Source organism: Gloeophyllum trabeum (genome assembly GCF_000344685.1).
Source record: "Gloeophyllum trabeum ATCC 11539 unplaced genomic scaffold GLOTRscaffold_00006, whole genome shotgun sequence".
Lineage (NCBI taxonomy): Eukaryota > Fungi > Basidiomycota > Agaricomycetes > Gloeophyllales > Gloeophyllaceae > Gloeophyllum > Gloeophyllum trabeum.
Genome location: NW_006920415.1, coordinates 1769634 through 1788124, shown reverse-complemented (window position 1 = coordinate 1788124; position 18491 = coordinate 1769634). Strand labels below are relative to the sequence as shown.

At 54.1% G+C, this 18491-nt stretch overlaps 6 protein-coding genes across 6 annotated transcripts; 1 reads left to right on the top strand and 5 right to left on the bottom strand.

The window, feature by feature from the left end:
- Positions 1 to 13: 13 nt before the first annotated feature.
- On the bottom strand, positions 14 to 4331 carry GLOTRDRAFT_138693 (uncharacterized protein). Its single transcript, XM_007867811.1, has 5 exons — positions 3947 to 4331; positions 2811 to 3895; positions 2203 to 2681; positions 1715 to 2153; positions 14 to 1659 (listed from the first exon to the last, which is right to left on the bottom strand). The coding sequence occupies exons 1-5, from the start codon at positions 4190 to 4192 to the stop codon at positions 135 to 137; spliced, it is 3774 nt and encodes a 1257-aa protein (XP_007866002.1). The 5' UTR covers positions 4193 to 4331; the 3' UTR covers positions 14 to 134.
- A 1768-nt stretch (positions 4332 to 6099) lies between these two features.
- GLOTRDRAFT_116097 (uncharacterized protein) lies at positions 6100 to 8080 on the bottom strand (the record flags this gene model as incomplete). Its single annotated transcript, XM_007867810.1, has 7 exons — positions 6100 to 6440; positions 6499 to 6572; positions 6626 to 7075; positions 7128 to 7225; positions 7279 to 7288; positions 7339 to 7959; positions 8016 to 8080. 7 exons carry the CDS (start codon positions 8078 to 8080, stop codon positions 6100 to 6102), a joined length of 1659 nt encoding a protein of 552 aa, XP_007866001.1.
- Positions 8081 to 8864: 784 nt separating this feature from the next.
- GLOTRDRAFT_76224 (uncharacterized protein) lies at positions 8865 to 10405 on the bottom strand. The gene is made up of 6 exons (XM_007867809.1): positions 10284 to 10405; positions 10110 to 10226; positions 9975 to 10059; positions 9813 to 9922; positions 9562 to 9762; positions 8865 to 9503 (listed from the first exon to the last, which is right to left on the bottom strand). The coding sequence occupies exons 2-6, from the start codon at positions 10164 to 10166 to the stop codon at positions 9102 to 9104; spliced, it is 855 nt and encodes a 284-aa protein (XP_007866000.1). The 5' UTR covers positions 10167 to 10226; positions 10284 to 10405; the 3' UTR covers positions 8865 to 9101.
- A 605-nt stretch (positions 10406 to 11010) lies between these two features.
- GLOTRDRAFT_76220 (peroxisomal oxidase) lies at positions 11011 to 13942 on the top strand (the record flags this gene model as incomplete). The annotated part of the gene is made up of 15 exons (XM_007867808.1): positions 11011 to 11096; positions 11159 to 11305; positions 11366 to 11444; positions 11506 to 11660; positions 11716 to 12039; positions 12104 to 12145; positions 12205 to 12362; positions 12416 to 12435; positions 12495 to 12529; positions 12591 to 12748; positions 12805 to 13011; positions 13064 to 13441; positions 13505 to 13677; positions 13732 to 13828; positions 13883 to 13942. Exons 2-15 carry the CDS (start codon positions 11179 to 11181, stop codon positions 13940 to 13942), a joined length of 2013 nt encoding a protein of 670 aa, XP_007865999.1. The 5' UTR covers positions 11011 to 11096; positions 11159 to 11178.
- GLOTRDRAFT_111072 (uncharacterized protein) lies at positions 13918 to 14684 on the bottom strand. Its single transcript, XM_007867807.1, has 3 exons — positions 14602 to 14684; positions 14481 to 14542; positions 13918 to 14427 (listed from the first exon to the last, which is right to left on the bottom strand). Exons 1-3 carry the CDS (start codon positions 14658 to 14660, stop codon positions 14075 to 14077), a joined length of 474 nt encoding a protein of 157 aa, XP_007865998.1. The 5' UTR covers positions 14661 to 14684; the 3' UTR covers positions 13918 to 14074.
- A 523-nt stretch (positions 14685 to 15207) lies between these two features.
- GLOTRDRAFT_138688 (uncharacterized protein) lies at positions 15208 to 17320 on the bottom strand (the record flags this gene model as incomplete). Its single annotated transcript, XM_007867806.1, has 19 exons — positions 15208 to 15338; positions 15395 to 15554; positions 15619 to 15643; positions 15701 to 15758; positions 15814 to 15916; positions 16011 to 16129; positions 16189 to 16219; positions 16274 to 16289; positions 16351 to 16362; positions 16414 to 16450; positions 16511 to 16563; positions 16616 to 16641; positions 16695 to 16720; positions 16772 to 16789; positions 16838 to 16847; positions 16898 to 16996; positions 17052 to 17065; positions 17115 to 17193; positions 17250 to 17320. 19 exons carry the CDS (start codon positions 17318 to 17320, stop codon positions 15246 to 15248), a joined length of 1050 nt encoding a protein of 349 aa, XP_007865997.1. The 3' UTR covers positions 15208 to 15245.
- Positions 17321 to 18491: the final 1171 nt, after the last annotated feature.

The following is an 18491-nucleotide window of genomic DNA, read 5'->3' as shown; positions in this document are numbered from 1 at the left end:
ACTCTTCGCACTGCAGGAATCTTTATGTGTATCATTCATTTCACGTCAGTGGGCATGCGCACAGCAAAGCAAAGTATTGCAGGATGGATCGAACAATAAAAAAAATGCGGAGTGCAAGATGCAAAGGATGGACGCTAACTGCCATTATGTGGAGCGGGTGAAGGTGCGTGGTGAAGGAAAGGACTAGCAAAGAAGTTCGTCGCAGATGGGTGCCATCCTGGAGGAGGCGCAGAGTCGACACTTCCCCAAAGCATATTTGCTGCTGCCCCGGGAGCACGAGGGGAACCGAAACCTACCGGGGGAGAACCCCAGGGAGGTCTGGCGGCATCCGGGAGGGTCGCATCGCGAGGGCTGGGGTTACCCCATACTTGCCCAGGGGGAGCGTTGACTACCCGCCTAGGAGGTGCAGTGACGACTTCGTCGTCGTCAGCGGCCAGAGCGGACGAGCCCAGAGTACCCTTGGGACTAGGTGATCGACGGACCGGGGAACCCGATCCTGCCGATCCTGAAGCGTCGCCAGATGCAGCGGGCCTAGCAATTGGAGCAACAGGGCGAGTGATAGGGCCAGGATCCGGGTTGCTGGGAGGAAGCCGGCTAGGACCAGGAGCCATACTGGGAGGAGGAGAAGCCAGAGGATTCTGCACCACCTTAGTCGGAGGAGCAATGGGTGGCGGCACGCCACGACCAAACATGGATCCGTCAAAAGCCGGTCCATTAGCGAAAGTCCTAGGAAGAGCAGACGGACCCAACTGGGGAGGCGGCCCAGGCGGCATCGGAGGAGCTGGGACGAACGACCCGTAAGACGTGGAAGGCGTGAAGGGAACCCTGGGCGACATGGCTTGAGGAGGAATAACACCACCGCCGGGCGAGTATATGGGCGTCGAGGGGGGTATATGCGGTACCTGAGCAGTAATGGGAGTCGCAGGCTGAGAGGCGGTCACAACCACTGGCCTGGGCTGCAGAGGCTGCGGCTGCTGTCGGGGAGGCTGAACAAGAGGAGCCGGGGGCTGAGGGGGCTTGTTGAGGATCTTCTTAGCAGGAACATTGTTCGGAGGTGAACGCGGCTGGGAAGAACTCGCGACAGGAGCATTGCGGGGAGACGGAGGAGGGCGAGCATTGGCAGCCCTGGCAGCGGCTCGCTGCTGCTGCTGTTGCTGCTGCTGTTGCTGTTGCTGTTGCTGTTGCTGCTGTGCAGCACGCTCCCGGGCCTCCTTCTCCGCTTTCTCCTTCTCCTCCTTCTCCTTAGCGAGTCGCTTCTCTCGTTCCTCGCGCTCCTTCTCCTCGCGTTCGCGTTTGGCAGCCTCGGCAGCAGCTTTCTCTGCAGCCAACTTCGCCTCACGCTCTTGCTTAGCTTTCCGCTCCTTCTCCTCCTTTTCACGCCGCTCGGCCTTGAGCTTCTCCTCCTTCTCCTTGCGTTTGCGTTCACGTTCCGCTTCACGCTCTTTCTCCTCCGCTATTCGTTTACGCCGCTCTTCCTCCTTGCGTTGTCGTTCCTCCTCCTGGGCCTTTCGGGCTGCCTCGCGTTTCGCGCGTTCCTCCTCACGCTTCTTGCGCTGCTCCTCTTCAAGAGCTGCTTGCCTGGCTTTCTGAGCAGCCTCCTCTGCGGCCTTCTCAGCAGCCTTCTGGGCTCGCTCCTCCTCCTTGGCCATCTTCTGAGCCCTGAGAACATGAGTTAGGTATTAGTCCACTGGACATTCTAATGTGGAGCACGTACAGTTTCTTAGCCTTTTTCTTCTGGCTCTGGCTCTGCTTCTTCACATCCTTCTCCTTGGCCGCCTTCTCCTCCTCTTCGAGTTCCCTCAGGAGTTGGAGCTGCCTCTCCTGTGCAACCCGCTCGCGATATGCTTGAAGGACCCGCTGCTCGAACATCCGAGCGGCGAAAATGGAGAACATCCGCTTGCCCTCCTCCATTTTCTGCTCGTCCGTCATGACTTCCTCCTCCTCTTCATCGTCCTCGTCGTCCTCATCCTCTTCGTCTTCATCCTCTTCGTCGCCCTCTTCGTCGTCTTCCTCTTCGCTATCGTCCTCAACTTCGACGGCCGCCTCTTCCTCGCGCTGCATTCGCCGCTCGGCCAATTGCTCCATCATCTCCAAGAACTTCTGTCCGTCATTCTTCAAGAGATCATCCGCGACAGTCAAGATGTTGCCTGGCCCTGTTTATGAGTTAGGTTCGAGAGACATAGAAAGATCTGAACAACATGCCTGTAACAGTGAGGTCTCCAAAGGTGAAGAGCCCGTCACGTTCTGCCTTGGCACCATTCGGCCGTCTGCCCCGCCCAGGCGCACCTCTACGACCTCGCGGCGGCTTGGCCTCGTCCTCATCCTCCGCATCACCATCATCCTCTTCATCCTCCTCTTCCTCATCCTCTTCTTCCTCGTACTCCTCCTCCTCCTCTTCATACTCCTCTTCATCGCCATCATCCTCGTCAAACTCGCTCTCTTGCTTCACGGTTTTCCGACCATTCGCCACAACAGAGTTCTTCGTCCGCTGTGGCAACTTCGGGCCACCGATAACAGCGCCATTCTTATCGAGTTCGACGCTGCCCGGAAAGGGGCCCGGTCCAGGTGGAGGAGGTATTGTGCCGCCGGAGGACACGTATCGCTGCTGGTAATTCGCGTACTGTTCTAGCTCATCGTAGTAGGCATCGTACAGTACCTCGAGCTCTTCCTCTATGGCGTTCCTATCACCGAGTGAACGAGACGATGCGCGAAAACGAGCGAATGCAGGACGGAGGTTGCAGGGAACATGGAAAAGGAGCCACCAGTGTCAGCGAAAAATTTTGTGGACGAGCCAAGCAAAAGTGACAGACCGCTTCCGCCCGCACACGGCACAACTACACGAATGCTTTTGCTGCTCTTTCATCTTCTTGAGCACGGCCTCCTTCTCCACCTTGACCAAGTTCCGCCGCTCTTCTTCCCCGAGGCCCAGCCAAAACTCCTTGATCCGTTCCCGCTCCTCGGCCGAGCTGGTACTCCAGATCTTGTTCGTCTCCTTACCTTTCCCATTCGGCTGAGACTGGCTGGCAGACGGCGGACGAGGCTTTTGCGGCGCGGACGCATTGGAAGATGGCGGCGATGGATGGTGATGGGGGTGGTTGTGCGGGTACGCGTGCGCGGAAACAGGAGCCTTGGACGCGGCGCGCGCCGTCCGGGTCTGCGACTGCGGGGTCGTCGTCGTCGTCGGCGCTGGTGACGAGTAAGACATTGGCTGCTTGCCGGCCGCTCTCGAGCTCGGCGGCGGATGTCCAGCAGTCGTGCGCGCGGCGGGCATGGGGTTACTGGCAGAAACAGGCGCCGGAGGATTTGTCACTGGCATTGTCGGGCTCGCGGCCGGTGGCGGTCCTTTCGGCACCGGGACCGGCGCCGGAACCGGTTCCATATTAGGCGGAGGGGGTGTCGATATGGCATTGTTTCTTTTCTTTTTCTTTTTGTTTTTCTTCCGTTTCGAGCCATCTTCCGCGCCGTTCGTCTGCACTTCGTGGTTGTTCGTGCCATTCGTCCTGGCGTGCGCGTCGTCGTAGCTTAGCGTAAAAGGAGACCGTTGTGCTGCTACGCGCGGGTCAAGGCCGTCCATGTCGTCCATATTTTCGTCCACTTCGTCTTCGCTGAAGTATTCTTCCTCGTTGTAACCTTGCTCATCCATGCCAAAGTCATCAAAGAGAACGACATTCGCCTGCGACAGCGACCCGGGAGGATGCTGGTCCGACACAGAGTGCACGGCGTTCGCGGCAACTTGCTCCATGACTGAGTTGAGGGCGGGATCGGAAAAGATTGAAGGGTCGAAGGGCAATGAAGTTGGGTAAGCACCAGGAGGATAACCTGCCGCACCTTTCGTCGGACCGTTCTTGACACCAGACTGGACCATCTGCTGCGCGATCGCGTACAGCGCCTGAGCCTTTTCCTTCTCGTCACCACAGGAAATCAAAACAGAATAAGCACTGCGTACAAAGTTGCGTATGTGCGCCGGCAATGTCTCCCAGTACTCGTCATCCTCAGGAATGCCGCCGTGCGGATCTGCATCCATCCTCCGATACAGCTCGTTCGCCGTCGCTACAAGCTCAGCCTGTGCAATGTCGGCCGGATTAAGTCTTGCAGCAGCAGCAGACGCGGAGAGGGATGCCGTGGTCGACAGATGCACTGACTCGAGCTCCGGTGATAGTCCCGTGCGAGAGACGGAACGAGGCGACCCCATAGCAGGTTCCAGCTCGGGCAGCGGGGATTCATCGTAGTCGTACTCCTCGTGAGACGCTATCACGTCCGCCTCACCGTTCCGCCCCTTCCCTTTCTTCTTTTTCTTCTTCTTGCCGTTCACGGCCTGCGACGGGCTGTTAGGAACGGGCACGGGAGGTGGCGCGTTCGTGGGATGCACAGTCCGTCCAGGCGTCGTTCCTGCGGCTTGCTTGGCCTTCTGTGCTTTCGTAGCCGCCATAGAGAACAGAACCGAGCGCTAGCGCTCCGATATCGTAGTCCCAAGCGTGCAGCACTAGCAGAGTCAGCGAAAGCAGTGTCCAGAGTCAAATGAGTAATCCCTGATCCGGGTGAATTGGTGCAGAACAGAAGTCGGATACAGCAAGCGGATGGTAAGTGCTTGTATTTCACAAAACACTGCTGTAACGACTCACGTTGTATCGTCCGGTGTCGTTCAGTATCGCTTGTGCTGTCTGCACGACGGCGCCTATACTCAAATGTCGAGATAATCGAAGGACGAAAGCAGTAAATGTCAGGTCTGGGATCATGCCGGCAATAGTCTCACGCCTCCGGCTCGGCCTATAATTATTTACGGTAATCCAAGTTATCTATTCCTGTATTCGACCCTTTGACGCCGGTATCGCCAGAGGACCCGGCCGGCTGACACGAAGTCCACGTAGCCCTATAGCCCATGGCCCATGGCCCATTTGTCATCGGGCTACATAGACTTCGTAACTTCTTAGCCCTGTCTGGGGTAGGACAGCAAGCCGGCTTGCTGCCCCCCTCGGGACCTCTCGGCGCTCGCAAGCGAGCCCTTTGATCGTCACAGAACATCGAGCGAGAGCGGTGAATGTGGCGAGTATATATACTGATGCTCATTCCGACGCGCTGCACGTCGTTCGACCCCCTCGCGCATGTAGGTACAGTGTTAATATGTTATATAGTACCTATGAAATACGTATAGTACTGGTCAATGAAAACATTTAACAATGAAACCGCAATCAGTAGCTCACGCCCACTTCAAAGTTATCAAGTTGTGTAGTACTAATAGTGTTGCCGCTGTCACGTATGTGCACGTTGATTCCAGAAAACTTCAGACGGTTGTAGACCTCAACACCGAGTCACAGTGTTCTCCACTGTTTTCCATCTAAGTACATAGAAAGGGTGACATGTCAGACCACGCATACGTACGACGCACACTGAGCCCGTTAGGGTGCGCGATTAAGCGCGAGACCTGTATGCCACATACGCGACGAGCTGCAGATTCCATCCTGTATCGTTTATCGAGTCCATTATTCTTCAATACATAAATAGATCTTGCAGTACAGTCAATTTGTATGGGTAAAAGTAGTCTACAGCGCCCTACGTCGTCTATGAGGGCGTCGAATGCACCTCGCGCAACAGTATATATACACTGTGGAACCCTTCGGCCTTGTCACATAGCTCCGGGCCATAGACGTAACGGACTCCCATAGCCCGTCCACTTTTGTCTTCATAGCCCCGTGGCCCGGGGCTACGGACTCGTAGCCTCATAGCCCTATAGCCCTCCGAGGGCCATGGACCAGGGCTATAGGGCTAGGCTATAGGGCTACGTGGACTTTCTGTCAGTCGGCCGTGCGTTCTCGGTATCGCTGCGATAATCAAGCCAAACTGCTCCGAAGGCACTACCGCGTTAGGGTGCTGCACCCGAGGTGCCCGAAACTAGGTCATGATGTATCAGATACTAAGCTGGAATTATCCAGCTAAATCTCCGAAGAGGGACCGTATACAGTATACTGCCAATGACCGTGAAGCAATACTCAGACCCCGATTGAAGGCAATTCAGCCCCTTGCAGGGCTCCGGAGGTCCAGAATACACGGTCTGCAAGCCATGCATATGCATCCTGTCTGTCCGGTCTATGTCACAATCGGTCACAAGCCAACCATAAATCCACCCGTCCCAACAGACTCCAGCTGGATCTGCCCGTTCGAATACGTCGCCCCGCTATTGAACACTTCCGTGACTTGCCCCAGCGATCCAGGGATCAGCGCAGCCAGATCCAGCGTGGCGTTGAAGTAATTGAGATTAGTAGCGAGCACAAGCGTCTGCGTGCCCACAGTCCACATGCCGACGTCCACGCGGTCGGCGGTGGACTGCTTGTACGTCGCGGAAGGCGAGAGAATGAAGGCCTCGAGGGTGGGGAGCGCCTTGGCGAGAATAGTCGCTGAATTCGTAATGTCCGTGGTCGTGGGGTCGTTCCAGGGTACAACACCTGTGACGGTTTAGTATGCATAGGAGCTTCGGCACGTATGTGCCAAAATGTGACTCACCGAGGCCTCCATGGTTGATCCCGAGCACACTCTCGACCACCCACTCTTTCCCAGAAGGCACGCGATTCCAGAACCTATGTTGTTAAACGTAAACAGAGCACGAAGAGAATACGCTCCTCATACTCACTGCGCATTGCCAAAAGCCTGAGGGACCGTCCACAAAGCCTTCGTCCTGTCCCACCCGAGCACCTCCAGCCTCTGCCGGAACTCGTCCATCCGATTCGAGATATCCTCGAAATCACCAACGCAATTATCGCACCCGCAACACCCGTAATCCGGTGTACATTCCGTGTGGTACTCCACCGACCACGTAGCATTGATGCCTATAGGATACGTGTCCTGCATGACTATATCAGCGCCAGAGGAATATTCCGTGAAGTGATAGTCCTGGCAGTTTAAGACCAGGGAAACGGGGTGGTAGCCGTCGAGCTCGTAGATCAGGTCATACGCGTTCAAGGTGGCGTTCAAAGGGTCTCCGCTGCCGTCTGGCTCATCGCCGGTGTACCAGAGCAGAAGGTTGGACCGGTTCTTGAACATGTTCACTTGCTCGGTGACTGCAGTAGCGTTCTGGTAATCCCTGTCGTGCAGCTAAGACAGGGGAATCCCAGACAAACGACACTCATACGCACCATCGCATATCGTACATCAGATACAGTCCCACCTCCGCCATACGATCGACAACCAGGCTGAATTGAGTCAAGTTGTCGTAGTCGGGAACCGGGTGCACCTGGACACGCGTCAGCACGGGCACATACAATGACCAGGTAAACTGTTATTTACAATTGTATATCTAGCAAAGTAGTTTAGCCCAGTCCTGTCGCTGTGCCATGAGAGACTCACCCTCTCGCCGCGATATCGTCTATGAAGGAGAGATTATAATTCGTGTCCAAATAGCCTCCCCAGTTGGTATAGAACCCAAGCGGGAACACAGGGCCGTAAGGACCAGAAGGATTGTTCGCCGGCTTAGCCAACAAGCTACCAGAGCGCAAGTCCATCTTCGTGACAGAACCTGTCTCTGGGTTGGGCAAATACGAAAGAGCGGTGCCGGCTTCAAACGTCTGCTTAGCCCCGCCAGGAGGGGAGTACGTCGCGCTGCAGGATACATCGTATGCCTGTTTCTGGGTTTGCAAACCGACCAGGGAGAACGGCAGCTCCACCTTGCTGGCGTTCAGCGGAACGACGCCGGTTGTGAGGAACTTGCCATTCGCCGTAACAGTAACGAGTAAGTCGCCGAGAAGACTATTTGACGGTAGCGTGATAGGGCTAGCTCCGCTAATCTGCTGGTAGGTAATAGGCGAATCCACGATGATAGCGGCTGGAGTCAAAGCATCCTCTTCCAAGTATGGCTTGATAGCTGGAGCACATCGGAGCGCCAGGAGCGGTTCCGTGGACGTTGCGGGAGCGGGGAATTCACCACCTGGCGGTATAATCGGCGAACCTACAGTGTAATCCTTACCGCACCTATAATTCCGACATTAGGATAACTATGATGCAAGCCGTGGGCAGTAGCAACTCACCATGTCTGCCCCAACACCCTGCTCACCCCGTATGAACCGAGCAGTAGTGCCTGCAGTCGCGCCATGGGACGAAAAAGACCTAGACCGGACAGGAATTTCGCGGCTGGTCAGTTATAAGCAGCTCTCCGAAAGGCCATGTGAGACGACCGCGAAGAAGCCTGTGCGCGTGCCATCATCCTATGTGCTCAAAATATCGAGATAAGCCACTCGATTTACGTTGTTCGGCCGTCAGTATGAGTGGGATACCCTTCGACCTTGGCATAGTATTCGCTAGGATACCCAATGAGTCCCCTGGCTGGTACAGAGCACGGGCAATGATTATTCGTCTGACTCTGAGGGAGCGGATGGCACACCGACACCGATCGACATCGTGGCCGCACTCAAGATAGGAAGGCCGTGGGAACGTTGTGGTCGTGCTCAAGACGCGTCGCGACGCGTCTCTACGCGTTCCACAGCCTGCCCACCTTGAGCGCATGCTGAGCATCGTTGAGCTGGTTCAAAGAGTGACCGAGCAGACTTCGGGGTGCAAGAGCACTTATGCATCATGGTCTACGCACACGTCTCCGGTCGAAGATGGACTCGCCTTGGGATGTCACACATCTACCCAAGTGAAAAAAGCGACCACTATGCGGATCGGAGCAAGAAGCCAGCCTACGATGGACAGCGCCGGATCATCCAGGAGACTCGTTGAAAGGCGGGGACAATCGGAGTCTAAGTACCAAGAAGATCGTGCGAGTGCGAAAGGCTTTGAATCCGGACAGGAGGAACAGAGACTGACAAGAACTTGAGGGAAGAGCGTGAAGATGCGTTGGCGACGGTAGGTGATCAACCTGGCAAGCCTTCGGCCGACCGGTTTGCGCAATGGTGAATACAAGCACGACTTACGCCCTGGGCGTTTATCTCAGCACATCTGAACGACAATACAAAATGTGGTACGGAATACATGCGACTGATTACTGGAGATAAGTGGGACAACAGACGAGAGATTGATAAGAAACTGGAGCATCTAGAGAACTGCTATAGTACAATGCGCGAGGAGGGTTCAAGTTCATGAAGGCAGGGAACGACAAGACACACCGCAGCACGTCAAGCCGTCAACTTGGGGATAACCTTGATCATCTGATCGATATTAATGAACTGTACCCAGCTCTCCAAGTCTTTCTGGTTATCGTGCCACACGAACTTGCTCTCCTTCGTGCCCCGGAAGAATGCAGACACGCACTGGTAGGTCTCCTCAATCAAGACGCCCCGCCGCTTCACGCCAAGAACCGAGCGGAATATCCTGAACTCCCAGCCCTGCAGCGGTGCGCCGTCGCCCATGGCCTCTTCCTGCGGGATATTGAATTCGAGCCGTGACCAGTCAAACCCGATGGGCTGTCCGATGGCCTTGATGTACGCCTGTTTCAGCGCGAGGAGAATACACAGTCGGCGGAGAATGACATCGTCGGCAAGGTCGGGTGTGATGAAGGACAATTCAAGAGTTGTGAGCTGGACGCCGAGGGCTCGATCAACCACCATCGTCCGCCCGCGAACAAGCGCCACATACCTTATGAGACAGCGACTCCGCGTACGCCTTCACCGTCACGTCGCGCGGCTCGACCGCAAGCTGCTTGATCCCAATACCAATATTGACGACCTCGCGCTGGCGCCCCTGGACCATGGCCATGCCAACGAGCGAATTCTCGTACGCGAGGCTGTATCCAATCATCGAGCGCAGCCATCGATCGGGGTGCATGCCCTCTGGGTCCTGCGCTCCGTCAGCCCCTCCGATGCCCGTGCGATGAAGCGCGGACGCACCTGCTCAATCCAGTGCTTCCCCAGCGGCGTCGCATTGTCCTTCCACTTCGACCGCGGCACCCGGCGGTGACGCATCATCAGCAGGGGCATCATTTGACTCACAATCTGTCCTGCTCGGCGGTGAGTGCGACGTGATGGAGGAGGTGGACTGCGGGTGCTCACGAAACGACTCCCCGTTCGCTGGCTCATGTTTGATCTTGAAATGTGGGACGCACTGCTTCACAAGCTCATAGCACTCTTTGTATTCCTAATCGCGGCTGAGAGGCAGACGTGGCGGGCGGGGACTGACCGGCTTACCTCAATCGAAACTTCGCGGTTGAGCGAAAGCATCCACACGAGAAGCGGGCAGTCCATCGCAGATGTCCGTGGGTGTCAAATACGGCGCAGTTCACCACTCGTTTATCCCCAGAGTCTCTGACAGAGAAAATAAATTTGGGACAAGGTTCAATGAAAGCGGGGAGACGCACGCACTTCGCTGATATCGGGCAAATACTATATCTAGAAGAATTCATAGAAATGACAAGCAGCACCCGGTGCTTGTGTTATTCTGCGCCAAAAACGCCAGACAGCAAAGAGATATGTTGGGAATGCAGAGAGCGCCTAGTAGTACGAGACATGACAAGAAGAGTGGACTGCAGTGTTGAACTGATCTCAACCACACGTGTCTGCCGTGCATTTCCCCTTCAGGCATGAAACATAGCCACACCGACGCTTCTACTGACGTCGGATCTATCAAGGCCAAACGACGCACAGGCGTCGGGACCTGAGGCTGAGCGCTGAGGACCAGATGGCGGACGGAGGAAAAGGCATAGTTATTGGTGTAGGAAATTAAACGAATTCGACGCATTCTTATTTTTCTGCTGGTCGCCTTGGTTTAACAATTCTACTTGACTAATTTCCGTAAGAAAAGACAGGCAATTAGAGGTGTGAGCATACACATGGGAGACTTCCCAGTTGAAAGGGCTCGTCAATCGATCGAGATGGATGCAATGTCATTGTCAGGTTCTGTGGCTATTTGCCGGTGCAATTTATAGTGTCTGTGGTCCTTGTTCGGTTCCCACGGTAAGGTCCGTCTAATAACGCTGGAAATTCAACATACACAGAGATAAACATTGACTTGCAATTGAAAGACTTGCCTTTTCTCTCCCTGGTATGGTTCCCGTGAGCCCCGATAGCTTCTGCTGCAGGCCTCATGTCTGGTTAGTGAATATGCATCGGGAGGTATCAAGAATCATATGATTCCCAGAACCTCCTGACCTTCTTCTGAGCGCTCGGCTTGACAGCGTAGGTTGTTAAGTGACCCGAGCATCCATCTCTTCACTCTCATCTGGACTTTGACTCTATAGCGAAGCAAATTCATAGAATTATGGACGCGTGGTTACCTACGATCATGCCCGCACCGCGTAGCGCGGTCGAGCAAACGAAGCTGGATATGACCGTCGCAAGAAGGCGAGGATCTGTGGACGTAGGCAGCTTAAGAAGCCTCATGTACGGTCAGTGAGGTGTTTTCAATACATGGCAGCGTATTAATGATGGTCTGACTGAATACAAAGGTGGACGAGATGCATGGGAGGCGCATGCCAGGATTGTTCGTGTCATGCAAGCTGATCCGGCCTTTAACAAGTCCCGCCGGTAAGAACACCGTCACTGAGCACTGCGACCGAGACTGGAACCACCGTTTGATACGAACAAGGCTATACATGACTCGTACAGAGCGTTACGAGCGCGCATTGGCCATGACCAGACGTATATACGAGCTTAAGGACCAAGAAGGCTGGTCTGACGAAGAAACCAAGCTCGCGACTCGTCTGGTCGACGAAAACATACCCATGACTCTGCATGACCTAGGTTCATCCTCCCCTTCGTCTAAGATCCATGAGCACTCACAGATTTTTCCCCTAAGCCTTCGAGCCCGTGTTCTTTGCTCAAGCATCTCCTTCGCTCATATCCCGGTACGGACCTCTAATACAGCATCGCGGCATCCTGGGCTGCTATCTGCAGACCGAGCTCGCTCACGGGACCAACGTCCCCGCGCTCGAGACTACCGCAACGTACATACCCGAGACGCAGGAGTTTGACATCCACTCGCCCACGCTGACCAGCAGCAAATGGTGGATCGGCGCGCTCGGAAAGACAGCGACGCACGGCGTCTTGCAGGCGAGGTTGATCCTCCCTGGCGGAAAGGACCATGGGCCGCATTTATTCTTCCTCCAGCTCAGGTCCCTGGGTTAGTGCAGGGTTGATTGATCCGTTATTTTTACGGCTCCTCCTGACACACGGACTCTACACAGAGGACCACAAGCCTTTGCCGGGCATCTCCATCGGTGACATAGGTCAGTAGTAACGATACCCACTCTTCTCCTGGACGTCCGTCGATTAATCGATCTTGTAGGTCCCAAAGCTATGGCAGGTTACGCATCTACAGACAACGGTTACGCGCGGTTTGAGCACGTCCGTATACCACGGGACAACATGCTATCCAAGTTCGCAGGGGTTACGCCTGAGGGTGAGTATATCAAGCCACCCCATGCAAAGATGAGCTACGGAGGCGTGAGTGCTTCCACGTAACGATCCATGAGATTGCAAGTTGATCGGCAAGGTAGATGATGTATATCCGTGCGCAGTGAGTTGTCCGCCTTAGATAGTAATAAGCATCGGAATGGGTGAAAATGAGTTCTCTAGTTTTATCAGTAGCTGCGGCTGGGTAATGGCAAAAGGTGAGCTTCATCCGTAATGCATGTGTTTGGGTGTTTAGTCAAGTCAAACCTGCTTGCGCAGCTGCCACCGTCTCGATACGGTATAGTACTGTCCGGCGGCAAGGCAATCCAGACGCCGTAGGGCTGGAGCAGCAAGTGGTCTCGTACCCTTCCGTCCAGCATCGGCTGCTCCCGATTCTTGCCCGCGCGTACGTCTTCATCCTCCTCGGCCGACGTCTCGTAAGCACTTCGCTGCCTCTCCCTCCGTTAGATGAAGTAAAGCCCGTGCTCCCTAGCTGACCATTTTCGCTGATACCACGACACGTCTGGCGTCGGGCGACACCTCGACCCTCGCGGACATGCACGCGCTCACGAGCGCACTGAAGTCGTTGGCCACGAGGCATGCTGTGCGCGATCTCGAGGACGCGAGGAGGGCGATGGGCGGGCACGGGTACAGCGCCTACGCGGGTTTGGGCCGAGTGTACGCTGAACAGTTACCGCTCGTCACGTAAGTCAGCCGTCGACCGAGTTCATCTGCTCGGTACTGAGGGCAAGGTCAGCGCCGAGGGAGATAATTATGTGCTGGACAAGCAGGTGGTCAGGGCGGCATTGAAGGCTTTCGAGCGCAGGGATAACGGAGATCGATCCGTGTCAGCGGAATATCTCCGTGTGGTAGCCGGTGCGAAGACGCCCCAGATGACTCCGGCGTCTTGGGAGAGCTTCGAAGCGCTCGTGCTCTTACTGCAGTGGAGAGCGGCGAAGGTGGTGGAAGACCGCGCAAAGCGGGGCGATCTGGATAAGGATGCGAGCGCTGACCAGAGAGTGGCGACAGCGGTTGCGGAAGCTATTGTTGCTGCTCAGTTAGGTGCAATTGGGTCGGCGCTGCAGCTCAAGCCTCGCGAGAGAGAGATCATGCGGGATTTGCTACGGCTGGTGAGTGCTGCGATTTTGTAAATGGACGTGCAGAAGAGTTCTTCGCTTATGTGGTTGGCATAGTACCTTCTCATAACGACTGAAGCGGCCTTAGTGGACTTGATGTCTTTCGGCCTGGTCTCTGCAGCCGCAGCAAGGGAACTGCGGACGGCGATTGCAAAGCTATTTCAGCCTCTCCTTGTTGAGGCTATCGGGTTAACAGATGCATTCGGGTTCACTGACTGGGAGCTGGACAGGTGCGTCTTTCCTTGCTGCTCTTCAATCATGTGCGAGGACGTCGTGTTCTATAGTGCGCTCGGCGTATATGATGGGAATGTCTACGAGGCTCTGTGGCAGAAAGTGCAGACGGAACCTCTGAACCAGACAGAGGTCACACAGGCGTACAAGGTATGTGCGGGAATTGACCTTTGTTGATCCTTGAGATTGAACGAGCATATGTAGGAACATATAAGACCGTTGCTCGAGAGAGGGCGGGGCTTAGCTGTTCGGTCAAAGCTATGAAATTTGTAGGGCGAAACTCGTCGCAAGAGCGACCAGTACCAGCTCTTAGCAATGTGGGGTTGAATGGGAGAGACGATGTTCGCTTTACTCGCAGTCGGTACAATGATCGAAATGCACAATTGTAATATATAGTTACTCTTCTTCCTCTTCAGTGCCATCGCCGCCTTCCTCTTCTTCCTCTTCTTCTTCGTCGTTGTTGTCCTGAAGCTCCTCCTCGCTCTCTTCCTGAATCCTGCGTTTACTCGCGGGTTTGGCGCTCTTACTGGGTGGTGCAGCTTTATTTGATGTAGAGCTTGAACTCGCCGACTTGCCCTTAGCCGTTCCTTCTTTTCCTTTGGTCTTCGACTTGCGCGGCTTTTCTTCCTCGTCTTCGTCTTCCTCATCGCTCTTGATCGCGTCTGGTACTTTAGTGTAATCAATGCGTATGCCGCGGGTCCTCCTTCCGCTCGTTATGATGTTGCTCGTGTCCAGGGCGTCTAGCTCATCTTGAATGCGGTGTTAGTCTTCCGCACAACTGTACACAGTGAAACTGCCGTGCCTTCCTCGACTCCGCCGTCTTCATCGCTGCCAGCGCTGTCCTCTTCTTCGTCGCGCTTAGCCCTACGTGTAGAAGATCAACACAATGATCCTACGTTGGTTTATGATGCTCGGCGTCTTACTTTTTCTTGCGACTCTTGGCTTCCGAATCCTCTGCTCTGCGTTTACCTTTCGTCGACATCTCCTGTTTGGGGGGCAGGGTGAACCAGGCAAGTCTTGGTCTCTGGAAGCCTCGGGGTATTATTATGGAGGCGGCATTCCGTTATATCTGCCCGCAAATCGTTATATCGGATACACCCGCGAGTCTGTCCCACTTGGTATCGCGACTGCCTGATCCTGGCCTCTGTTCTGTACGGGTCCGAATAATAAGTCTCATAGCCCGGATTCCCCCAAACGCGTCCCTTGTTGGGCCGGACGATCGCCTATGCTTTCATGTCTAGATCGATGTGGGAGGCAAGGATGCCCATGCAGGGACGAACCTTGTCTCCCGACGCAGTTGATGGGATGTGCTAGATATGTATACGCAGCATATCCAGGGTCATAAGTGCCCACAGTATAATGTGATTTACTTCGGATGCAAGGGCGACGAGGCTCTACCATGCAAGGCCACTGGCAAGAGCTAATACTGTAATCGATCTCCTGGTTCTTTCATTGACTTAGAGGTCCCCATACCCCCGGCTACTTCCAGCAAGGCCTTACTAGTCTACACACTGTACACTGAATTTATACGGGGGTTGATTTCGCGGGAATACTGATGTTACCGAGTTCACGGTGAGTGCGAGTCCGCTGAGAGCGGTGAACCGTCCTCGATGAGCAATGGCTCATCGAACCGTTCCCGCATATCTATGTGCTGTGTCACCTGTCGGACGCATAGTCAGCATTGGTGTTATCTGAAGGTATCATCTCACATCTGACCAGATTACCTCCAGGCTTGCTCACGCCTATCTCTAGCCTGTCGATGTTGATGGTCCCTTTCGGGACCGATGACTGACGTCCACCGGTGTGCAAATTTGGCAAGTCGATAGTGACTGGCGACTGCTCGAAGGAGCGGCGCAGATGATTGCGGGCGTTCAACCTGCGCGGACGATTTAGTTCCAATGCTAGTACGACTCGCATGCCAGTGAGTGATTGCTACTCACAGGGCTATGAAGGAATTAACGTAGACTGCACGTCCCAAATTAGTTAACGCTCAAGTCGTGTGTTCAAAGAGACCGGGCATACGTTTCGGGATTACAAAGACGAATGCGAGGTACACCAAGTTGTCGGACTTGACGGCGTACTGTGTAGTCGCGTAAGGACCTATATCGAACAAAGCGATCGGCAGAGGCTCGTACCAGTATAACCATAACAATTGCAGTGACGCTGCAAAGGCTCGTGGTTCGGTAGTTGTCAGTGGTCGGTGGTCGATGGAAGCGCACCTTGTCAATAAACCTGACCCTACACAGTACTGGATGAGGGCAGACAGAAGGGACAAAGATCTAGTAACTGCGAGGAAAGAAACAATCAACCTGTATTCTGAGGCATGACATACCTTCGAGGCGTCTCGAGCCTCTCCCGAGGGCATCGCAAGCGGTAAAGTAGACCAACCATCATGCTCGCGAGGATTGTATCCAGCGCTGCGGATGTGGCATTTCCGGTGTATAACCACCACTACGGGCGTGGGCGTGTTAACTGGGTCTCATGGTGCCGAGCGTGTCGCGGGGACTTACATGGTGAACTGTGAGGTCTGAAAGGCGAGTACTGACGACATGCGGTAGGTTAAGGAGTCGGGTGCAATATGAAGGGAAGACTCACACTTCAGCTATGAACGCTGTGCAAGACGAAGTCAGCACTGATATTTAGCACAGATCAGCGTCCGCGCATCGACTGACCGCATCCTACGGCTTCATAGAAACATGAGGGCTAAGAACAGAGGTCACTGAAAGCAGACATACCAAGAGCCGCGACTGCCACCAACGAGACGATTGCGAGCTTTGGGCGAATTAGCCGGTTAAGCGCGGGAACGGTTTGTAAAAGAAATGGGTAACCTACTGTCAGACGTGTTGTGCGGTTGTGTGACTGAATTTGAGACGTCTTGCTGGATACTGTGGTTCATGAGTCGCAAGGAATGGCAATCGCCCTCTAAGATATACTCACACTGCCACACTCGAAGAGAATACAAGCTGCAAATGGATTTCAAAGATTTTCTAGCATGTACTCGCCGCGTGCTGCTCACCATTGCACCATCCAGATAATAATCACCTATACGCAGATCGTTAGACCAGAAAGTGCTCTGTCAATGGAATGACGTACGTTCACGACGCCTAAGGCCTTTGAGACACGTTAGACGGTACGTGCCGGGAGCTGCGATCAGCTCACCTTCAGACTCCTGCAATTTCGTCAGTGACCCAGAAGAGACTATGCTTGCTACTGACTCACCATACGACTGTATCTGCTGGGTCAGGGGCACCAGCACTCTTGACTAGATAGTTGAAGATCATATGGACGGAAAAGGAGAGATGCAATCCATCGAGAAAGCTTAAATGCAGATCTTTAAGTGGAAAGCGTTCCACTCAGACGTGCTATTTCTTACCAGAGAATGGCGACCTAAGGCGCTGTGAATTTCATTTTAAGTCAGAGATACTACATAACCCACAGTCACTTTGTAGTAAATCTTATCCTCGCGATACGTCTTGTAGTAGAGGAAGGTCTGCAATATGGAGATCCCAAAGAGACTGATAGTATTGACGCATCAAAGCCTGATATGGTCCCAAGTAGATCGCTAGCTCACATCGCCCCCACTATGACGCCCAGAAAAGCGGCGCCAAACTGATACGCGATATCCGAGGATGAGGCAGGCATGAGAGACACCAGACGACGCGGGGAGAGAGAGGGAGCAAGTATCTGTCTGAAGGACGAACATGGGACAATCTTAAGGCTAGTGTGGTTCTGGAAGCTCCCCAGTTTGATATGTTGATTCTTGAAATAGACATCTACTTACTGATATATGTGCGCGCTCGATGGATGCGAGAGGTTACACGGACAGAAGGGACCTCCGGCACAACACGAGGAGATGTGGAGGCCACGTTCGAGCAGCTCTTAATCCCTAACCAACATATCAAGATAGGCACAGGCATGAAACACAGCATGAGCTGCCAGAAGGTGTGTCAGATTACCACTGCTGGGAGAGAGCGCCCAAGGAACTTTGCGGTAAATCACGGGTCAAGCCGAAGGGCTTTGCTGACCGCAAGATACTTTACATCCGTATCGCTCCTCGGTATGTGCATGAGACAAGTAGGACTGGAGGGCCCATCGAGGCAGTGATAAAGGGATAGTCGACGACTTACTCCACTGAAAAAGCGGCGGTTGAGACAACATTCAGGAAGGTCGATCGCACACACCTTGGTTATTTCCGGGACCATCATAGAGGTGAGCCGACCGAATCGGTCCGACGCAGACGTGGGCCATTCTTCCGCGCTGATATAGGTATCGAGACAATGAGAGTGGGAGTCGGCAACGCCTGCCAAATTCGAACTCCGCCGCGCGCGTCACGCTTCAGCCACACGGGCGAAATGCTGGTTACAGCTTGTGGTGCACTTTTCGGGACGAGCAGACATTTTAAAATAGCGAAAAAATCTTTGGATATTCTTTGATGTTATATAGAATCCATCCTTCCAGTTCAATTTTTGATACACTGCCTTGTAAGTGCTATAAGACCAAGTTCAGAGGGCTGAGATGATAGGTTAACCAGGAGAGGGACACAAATCGAGAATTTTAACTGGAAGGATGGAATTATACACATCTAAAAGAATATATTCCGATTTTTACTCCAACTAAAGTGTGATACTGAGCGAGAAAAGTGCACCACACGCAACACACAACCAGATAGCCATAGTCGGCATTTGCCGAGACGCGTCCATTGACGCGTTTTCGACGCGTTTTGATAGAACACGTCCCTTCTGGAAGCACCGGCAAATGGAGATAAAGGCAGGGATAGCTAAGGACAAGAGGCTGGTGCCCATCAAGTCAAAAA

Coding starts and splice junctions, on each gene's coding strand:
- GLOTRDRAFT_138693 (XM_007867811.1), bottom strand. CDS start 4,192: ATGGGGTCGCCTCGTTCCGTCTCTCGCACGGGACTATCACCGGAGCTC. Junction 3,896..3,946: donor CGGCGCACATACGCAACTTT/GTACGCAGTGCT, acceptor GAGAAGGAAAAG/GCTCAGGCGCTGTACGCGAT. Junction 2,682..2,810: donor GCCGTGTGCGGGCGGAAGCG/GTCTGTCACTTT, acceptor ACTCGGTGATAG/GAACGCCATAGAGGAAGAGC.
- GLOTRDRAFT_76224 (XM_007867809.1), bottom strand. CDS start 10,166: ATGGACTGCCCGCTTCTCGTGTGGATGCTTTCGCTCAACCGCGAAGTT. Junction 10,060..10,109: donor ACCGCGAAGTTTCGATTGAG/GTAAGCCGGTCA, acceptor AGCCGCGATTAG/GAATACAAAGAGTGCTATGA. Junction 9,923..9,974: donor AGCGAACGGGGAGTCGTTTC/GTGAGCACCCGC, acceptor ACCGCCGAGCAG/GACAGATTGTGAGTCAAATG.
- GLOTRDRAFT_111072 (XM_007867807.1), bottom strand. CDS start 14,660: ATGTCGACGAAAGGTAAACGCAGAGCAGAGGATTCGGAAGCCAAGAGT. Junction 14,543..14,601: donor GCCAAGAGTCGCAAGAAAAA/GTAAGACGCCGA, acceptor TTCTACACGTAG/GGCTAAGCGCGACGAAGAAG. Junction 14,428..14,480: donor AGACGGCGGAGTCGAGGAAG/GCACGGCAGTTT, acceptor ACCGCATTCAAG/ATGAGCTAGACGCCCTGGAC.